Genomic DNA, 7,754 nt, shown 5'->3' with positions numbered 1-7,754 from the left:
GAGCTCAAATGAGGGCTCTGCAGCCTCATTTTTTCATGTGATAAATATTTACAACACCTGCAGGTGCCAGAAACTGTTCTGGGTGATGGGGATACAGCAGTGAACAAAACACACAAGGTCCCTGGGCTCACAGCGTTTACCTGCCAGCTGTGGGAGACACAGCATAAATTAAACAGTTGGCAGAGTGTCCAGTCTGCTCAGTAAGGGAAAGAACCAGTTCTCTGAAGGCAGGAACTGTGTCAATCACATTTAGTCTGTGCCTGATACATAAGCTACTCAAAAACTGTTTTTTGGCCCTGGCCGGTTGGCTCAGTGGTAGAGCGTCGGCCTGGCATGCAGAAGTCCTGGGTTTCATTCCCGGCCAGGGCACACAGGAGAAGCGCCCATCTGCTTCTCCACCCCTCCCCCTCTCCTTCCTCTCTGTCTCTCTCTTCCCCTCCCACAGCTGAGGCTCCATTGGAGCAAAGATGGCCCGGGCGCTGGGGATGGCTCCTTGGCCTCTGCCCCAGGCGCTAGAGTGGCTCTGGTTGCAACAGAGCGATGTCCCGGAGGGGCAGAGCATCGCCCCCTGGTGGGCAGAGCGTTGCCCCCTGGTGGGCGTGCCGAGTGGATCCCGGTCTGGCGCATGCGGGAGTCTGTCTGACTGTCTCTCCCCGTTTCCAGCTTCAGAAAAAAAAACAAAAAAAACCTGCTTTTCAGATGATGTCCATCACAAGGTTGTGTGTGTGTGTGTGTGTGCGCGCATGTATAATGCAAATAAAATATCTAAGAGTCGAGGACTTGGTTAAATAAGTTATGGTCCACCCATAACACAGAATACTAAGCAGTCATCAAAAATGGCTTAAGGAAGATAGTGATAAAACATGTTCTAAATAATTGCCCAGTTAAAATGAAATATAACAGGCCTGACCAGGCGGTGGGGCAATAGATGGGGTGTCGGACTGGGATGTGGAGGACCCAGGTTTGAGGCACCAAGGTCGCCAGCTTGAGTGCAGGCTCATCTGGTTTGAGCAAGGCTCACCAACTTGAGCCCAAGGTTGCTGGCTCGAGCAAGGGGTCACTCGGTCAGCAGTAGCCCCCCCCCCCACCTCAAGGCACATAGGAGAAAGCAATCAATGAGCAACTAAGGAGCCGCAATGAAGAATTGATGTTTCTCATCTCTCTGTCTGTCTGTCCCTATATGTCCCTCTCTCTGACTCTATCTGTGCCACAAAAAAAAAAAAAAAATATATATATATATATATATATATATATATATAACAAGACTGACTGGTAGTGGTACAGTAGATAGAGGGTCAACCTGGAACTCTGAGGTTCCTGGTTCGAAACCCCAAGGTTGTTGGCTTGAGCGCAAGGTCGCTGGTTTGAGTGTGGGATCATCAACATGATCCCAAGGGTGCTGACTTAAACAAGGGATCAACGGCTCGGTTTAAGCCTCCCAGTCAGGCACATATGAGAAGCAATCAATGCACAACTAAAGTGACACAACTGAGTTGATGCTTCTCATCTCAGTCTTCCCTCTCGCCCTTTCTGTCTCTAAAAAAAGAAAATTAAATATAACAGTATGACACCACTTTTTTTTAAAAAAGCATTATATTTAAATACATACATACAAAGAAATGAAGAGTAGAAAAGATATACAGCAAAATATTGGCAGGAGTCTCACCTGGGTGGTGGGATTACCCAGACTTATTTTTCTTGTTTTCCAATTCTCAGTGCAAAACAAGGTGCCTAACACATAACAGATGATCAGTAAATGTGAATCCATTTCTGCCGACTCCTCCTCTCTTCTCTGAAAGAACAAGAGTCCCTGATGTTCCGGGTAACGGGGAAAACAAATGGCCAGGGACTTCCTAAGGTCTTCTCCTGCCTTGGGCAGGAGCCTACCAAAGCTTGCATAGGTCTGTAGTCACAAGCCCCACAAAAGTTCATGTTGATGTCCAGAGCAAGGATCAGCTTAGCAGACGGACGTGAAGTAGCCCCTGGGATCTGGGGCACTCTCTGCAGGAAGACTGTTGGGGCTGTGACCTCAAGTCCTCATAGGAGTCCGTTTCTGTTGAACTGGCAAGTCCCGGAGGGGTAAGAAACATTTCTGATAGAGGCACAAGCAACACCTGCCGCTTCTGTACACACAAGCCCTGGCATCCGCAGCCCTCACTGGCCGTTTTCTCACCCCTGGGGAAGGGGAACACACAGGATTTGAATCAGAAGGTCAGGCTTCTACATCCAACCTCCACTACCAATTCAACCTGGAGAAGTTGCCCTGCTGGTCCGAGCCTTGGATCACGTATCTGAGAAGCAGTATGAAGAGCCCCACTTCTTACGGCTACCATCAGTACTGGTCCCTTTCTCCTCAGGTCCCAAGACAGAAGTCAAGAGTAGGTGACAAGGCTTGACTGGTGGTGACACAGTGGACAGAACATCGACCTGGGATGCTGAGGTCCCAGGTTTGAAACCCTAGGTTTGCAAGCTTGAGCGTGGGATCATCAACATGATCTCATGGTTGCTGGCTTGAAGCCCAAGGCTGCTAGCTTGAGCAAGGGGTCACTCACTCTGCTGGAGCCCCCCCCCCCCCCCCCGGTCAAGGCGCATCTGAGAAAGCAATCAATGAACAATTAAAGTGACACAACTATGAGTTGATGCTTCTCACCTCTCTCCCTTCCTCTCTCTCGCAAAAAATTTTTTAAAATGACAAGAGTAGGTGACAACAAGAGAGTAGGTAACAAGATGTTTATTTAGGCTGGATACAACCTATCAACCCTGGATACAACCATATGTGTAAAAATATATAATCTAAAGCCAAGGACGTAATAATCAGGTTGATGTTACTTCACCTCCTCCCCTCTGCACAGCCTTCCCAGCGGCCCCCTTCAAAATCCTGGACTGTGCGGGGCAGGGGTCACTTCTTGGCAGCTTCTGTCTGAGCTGCCAAATCCGCCTCTTTCTGAGCTGCCAAAAATGTGGCTCGCTCCTTCTGGAAAGCTGCCAGCTCTTCTGAACTGAGGCTGCAGGTACAGAAAAACAGATGGTGAGCAGCCCGCGTCACTGTCTCAGACCCTTTCTGCCCCTGGGCTTCGCACACCTCTGCCCATGTTTCCTCTGCCAGGAAAACCACCTACCACCTTCACCTCCTCTGTCTTCTACTCCCTTCTTTAAGCCCTACTGTTCCTCTGAGGCCACAGCTCTCTCCCTGTCCAGTTTCACTGGCCCCTCCTCTGTGCCCCACAACACTCTGTACAACAAAGTCTTTGGGCATGTGTGTCTCCCCCCGCACAGGGATCACACTGACTCATCTCTGTACTCCCGGTAAAAGAAAAGATCTGAGAAAAATGAAGCCCATCCCTGCTCCATGCTTAACCCCACTTCTCTTGGGAAACAACTGACACCAGCAGCAAGAGGCCAGTAAAGGTTGAGTGCTGCCCCTGTTGTCCGGGCCAGCCACCCTCTCACCCAACATCTCACTTCAGAGAAACCATTCCTGAGGTGTCTGAAGCCCAATGATAGGGGCCCCTGTGGGCCTCGCCCCTCTCACACTGTTTCCTATTCTGCCTCTTTTGCCAGATTATATACCAGATCATATACTTCTTTGCTTCACTCTTTCACCTTCCATCTTTCACAGGATCTTTTCACATCTTGGAATGCCTGCTCCTAGTCCTCGACTTCCTTTTCCAGGTCTCTGTCACCTCTCCTACAAAGTCTTCATTGACACACCAGGCAAAATCAAGAGTCTTACACTTTGTTCTTAAAACATCTGTAGTTCCTGTTATCAACCCTGCCCATTTCACTTCTAATGTTCCATTGATGGACCTGCCTCCATCTCTGGACCACGAGCTCCTTAGGGGTAGGCCTAAGCATGGTTATCTTGTTCCTAGTTCCATCTATTTCCCAGAACAACATCTAACACACAACAGGTATTTAATAAGTGTATTCCAAATGAATGAACGGGACTCCACACTCCCAAGAATCTAAGGTCCTTTGACTCAAAAGCTGACTCTCCCACTAATGAGCTCTCTCAACTCCGCCCCAAAGCCAAGAACTATCCAGGCCCTCTCCTCACATTGTACCTCCCCAGGACACTCACTCCTTCACAACACGAATGCCCAGGGAACGGGCAGAGCCAATGATGGAGCGGACAACAGAGGACAGGGGCACGTCTTGCAGGGCAAAAGCATCGTCCTGAGCTTTAACACGAGCAATCTCATACACGTGCTTCAAAGTCACCAGGCCTGCTACCTCCTTCCCTGGAAAGAAGAAACAAGTAGCTCTCCAGGTGTCACTGCTTCCTTCCAGAGCCCCCCAGAATTCGAGGTGCCTACCCTGACCCTTACCTGTGTTCCGGGCCCCTTTCTCAATTCCAGCAGCTGCTTTCAGGAAGTAGGAAACAGTGGGTTGTCCAATCTTGATATCAAACGTCCTGTCAGGCTTAATGGAAAAATATATATATATGAGATTGTCTCCTCCAGGCTCTCCCAACCCCTGCTGCCCCAACCCAGGAACTTCTAACTTTCTGTCTCCCCTTGCCTTGAGTCACCATCCAATGGTGTCCCTCAACAGACCACAAAACCACAGGAAAAATCAATTTGCAGCAAACAGCCCTGTCACCTCTATCCCAGGCCCAACACTGCTCAGGAAGTCCTATGAAATGAAAGGGCCAATGGAAGACCTGCAATATGGCAGGGCAGGCTCAGAAAAGATAGTCTAGTCTCCACTGAGTAAATAAGGGAAGAAGGGTCTAGTAAAAGGAAGAGACTTGTCTCAAATTAGGAACTGGGTAGCAACCCCAGGCGACCAGCCCCAGGGTTTAGGGAGCGTGGGGTGTGTGTGTGAAAAGCCCCTACTCTGCACCTTCACAAAAATCTTGGTAGGCAACGGGATGCCTTCTTTGATGTCCTTTGTCTTCTCGTTGAACTCCTTGCAGAACTGGTTGATGGAAACGCCTCGCTGTGATGGAAGCACAGCAGTTAGTATAGGGAAGAAGGTACGGCTTTCTACCACCCGGATAGCTCCCTCCGTCTCTCTCCATCCTCTTTTCTCCTCTCAGATTCAACTACGACTTTAGGTGCCAGACGATTCGTATGCATCGTCCCTCTCTATCTTCATAACAGTCAGCTGGGGAAGGACTGAGGAAGCTGAGCCTCCAAGAGGCTGTGTAACTAACGCAAAGGTATTAAGCGTGTGGGTACCCTGGTTCTTCAGCCCCCACTCCAAACCGGAGTACCAGTTCCCACCCTCCAGCACCTCCCACGCCGGGTTCTAGCCGCGACTGCACCTGACCCAGGACGGGGCCTAGTGGGGGCCCAGGCATGGCCTGGCCCGCCCGCACGATGGTCCGTATCACGCCGCCAACCTCGAGCTTCCTGACGACCCGAGTGGCCCGGCTTATCTTCGACATGATGTGGGATTCACAGCCTAGTTCACCTCAAATCAACTTCAAAAGAGGTGGCGCCGCCATCTTAGGTCAGAGGTCAAGGGTCCTCTCCTTAGGTTAGGGCAGATAAGGCCAACGAAGAGCAAAGTGATTTCGATCCTTCCGCTCTCTAACTAGTAAGACAAAGAGGGTGATATGAAGAAGAAAACTTTTACTTGCCATCTGAAAATAGGAGAAGAACCTGACTGGCTCGGGCACAGAGTACACAGGCAGTACTTTGGACAGCTAAACAGGAGAAGGCCTTTAACCTCCGCACAGTATTGTGGGTATGGTAGTTTTAACAGTTCATGCAAATCCCGCAGATTGCAGTGCACCGGGGCGCCCTCTGCTGTCGAGGCGATTATCCTTAGTTTTGAAATGAGCCTGGATCTCCATTCTTAGGTGTGGGGATTTCTTTACTTGCTGAGCCTGTTTCCTCACTTGTTGAAAGGTGGTATGGTTCCGAGTACAGACTCCGGAAGCAAACTGCCCGGTTCCTCCTCTTGCTGTCTGTGAACTTGATCAAGTTCATTTATGCTTAGTTTCCTTCCCTGAACAATGGGAATTAAAATATGTAGCACCTACCCTTAGGGGTTGTGACGGTTGAGTTAGCAAAGTGGTTTAGAACAATGCCTAACATCTAGTCAGTTATTAACTGCACAATCAGGACAAAATCTTCACAGAGCTGTTGTGAGGCTTAACAGGCTCAGATCTTGTTCAGTACGTCATTTGTGTCCATCATATTACTGTATACCATATAACTTTTATTGTCTTTTGAGTACTTGCTACATGCCAGGCATTGTGCTAAGGGCATTATCCATTTAATCTTCACAATGGCATGTTTTATTATACCCTTTTTACAGGTAAGAACTTTGAGACACAAAAAAACAGGTCCATGAATACCTACCCTGAATGTGGCAGAACTGGGAAACAAATATTAAGATTACTTGATTCTAGATTTTGTGACATTTGTGCCTCATCTGAAAAGGAGATAATTCATGTAAAACAACCGTAAAATGTGAGATCTTTTAAATTATGAATTCACATTAAACTCCCTCTAATTAAATGTGATTGTTCCTGCCTCTGAAGTCTGTCAAGTTCTTTATAACACTCAACTTATTGGCCTTGATCAAGACCAGGGGTCCCCAAACTACGGCCCGCGGGCCACATGCAGCCCCCTGAGGCCATTTATCCGGCCCCCGCCGCACTTCTGGAAGGGCACCTCTTTCATTGGTGGTCAGTGAGAGGAGCATAGTTCCCATTGAAATATTAGTCAGTTTGTTGATTTAAATTTACTTGTTTTTTTATTTTAAATATTGTATTTGTTCCCGTTTTGTTTTTTTACTTTAAAATAAGATATGTGCAGTGTGCATAGGAATTTGTTCATAGTTTTTTTTATAGTCTGGCCCTCCAACGGTCTGAGGGACAGTGAACTGGCCCTCTGTGTAAAAAGTTTGGGGACCCCTGATCAAGACTCTGGGACCAAACTGCCCCTTTGATTTACTAGCTGTAAAACCTTGGATAGACAATTAACTTTCTTGTGCTTTGGTTCCTTGCTAGTAGTGTGGGGCTAATAATACTACCTGCCTCACAAGAAATTAGTTAATTCATGGAAAGCACTCAGAAGAGGGCCTGGCCCAGAGCAAGCCAGGCTGAGTGTGATTTATATCTGGATTGTTCACACTGCCTAGCCTTTATTTACAAATTTATATACAAATGAATACATAAATCCTTTCTGAATGAGGGAATTAGGAAGTAGATGGGCATCGCAGGTACTCAGGGAGCCAGAAATGTAGCCTGGGACAATTTGGGCTCCGTTAGGTGTCATTTATTTGGGCAAATAAATGGCAAGGCTTTTCACTTTTAATGTCTCCCTCCACTTCCTCTCAATGAAAAGACAGTTTTGATTATCCTGGCTCTTACAGATAATAAGGAAGCAACTTCCTAGTCTACCTTGGGAAACATGTGAGTTCAGAATGTTTGGTGGTGAAAATGAGGTTGTACATGTCAATAAGACCAGCTCATCCAGGCCTTGTCAGCCCTGTTAAGAAGTAGGGGTGTGCAGTAGGAAGCCATTGAAGAGTGTTAAGCATTTGCATCATATTTGCATTTTGAGAAGGTGTCCCTGGCTTGGGTATGTAGAGGAGTTGGAGGGCAAGAGTGGATACAGGGGGATCCTTGAGCCCAGCACAGGAGAATGGTCAACAGATGATGTTGGCTTAGGATCAATTCAAAAGATACTTAGCCCTGGCCCAGCCTCTGGAAGTCCTGGGTTTGATTCCTGGTCAGGGCACACAGGAGAAGCACCCATCTGCTTCTCCACCCTTCCCCCTCTCCTTTCTCTCTG

The 7,754-nt window shown here is 48.0% G+C and overlaps 1 protein-coding gene across 2 annotated transcripts; it reads right to left on the bottom strand.

Moving 5' to 3' along the window:
- Positions 1 to 2,716: 2,716 nt before the first annotated feature.
- MRPL11 (mitochondrial ribosomal protein L11) lies at positions 2,717 to 5,620 on the bottom strand. 2 transcript variants are annotated; one of them, XM_066358358.1, is made up of 5 exons: positions 5,348 to 5,620; positions 4,846 to 4,941; positions 4,329 to 4,422; positions 4,082 to 4,241; positions 2,717 to 3,005 (listed from the first exon to the last, which is right to left on the bottom strand). In XM_066358358.1, the coding sequence occupies exons 1-5, from the start codon at positions 5,390 to 5,392 to the stop codon at positions 2,900 to 2,902; spliced, it is 501 nt and encodes a 166-aa protein (XP_066214455.1). In that variant the 5' UTR covers positions 5,393 to 5,620; the 3' UTR covers positions 2,717 to 2,899. The 2 variants fall into 2 exon arrangements, with proteins under 2 accessions (XP_066214455.1, XP_066214446.1); XM_066358349.1 differs by having other exon boundaries at positions 5,270 to 5,615.
- Positions 5,621 to 7,754: the final 2,134 nt, after the last annotated feature.

Source organism: Saccopteryx leptura, chromosome 1 (assembly GCF_036850995.1).
Source record: "Saccopteryx leptura isolate mSacLep1 chromosome 1, mSacLep1_pri_phased_curated, whole genome shotgun sequence".
Classification (NCBI taxonomy): Eukaryota; Metazoa; Chordata; class Mammalia; order Chiroptera; family Emballonuridae; genus Saccopteryx; species Saccopteryx leptura.
Note: the sequence above shows the minus strand (reverse complement) of the source record. Positions and strands in the feature narration are given on the sequence as shown.

What these genes read in the sequence shown, in the direction of transcription:
- MRPL11 (XM_066358349.1), bottom strand. Translation starts at nt 5,392, where the DNA reads ATGTCGAAGATAAGCCGGGCCACTCGGGTCGTCAGGAAGCTCGAGGTT. An exon ending in GAAAGGGGCCCGGAACACAG is followed by an intron (nt 4,242 to 4,328) that starts GTAAGGGTCAGG and finishes TCTTCTTTCCAG; the next exon opens with GGAAGGAGGTAGCAGGCCTG. An exon ending in GGCATTCGTGTTGTGAAGGA is followed by an intron (nt 3,006 to 4,081) that starts GTGAGTGTCCTG and finishes CTGTACCTGCAG; the next exon opens with CCTCAGTTCAGAAGAGCTGG.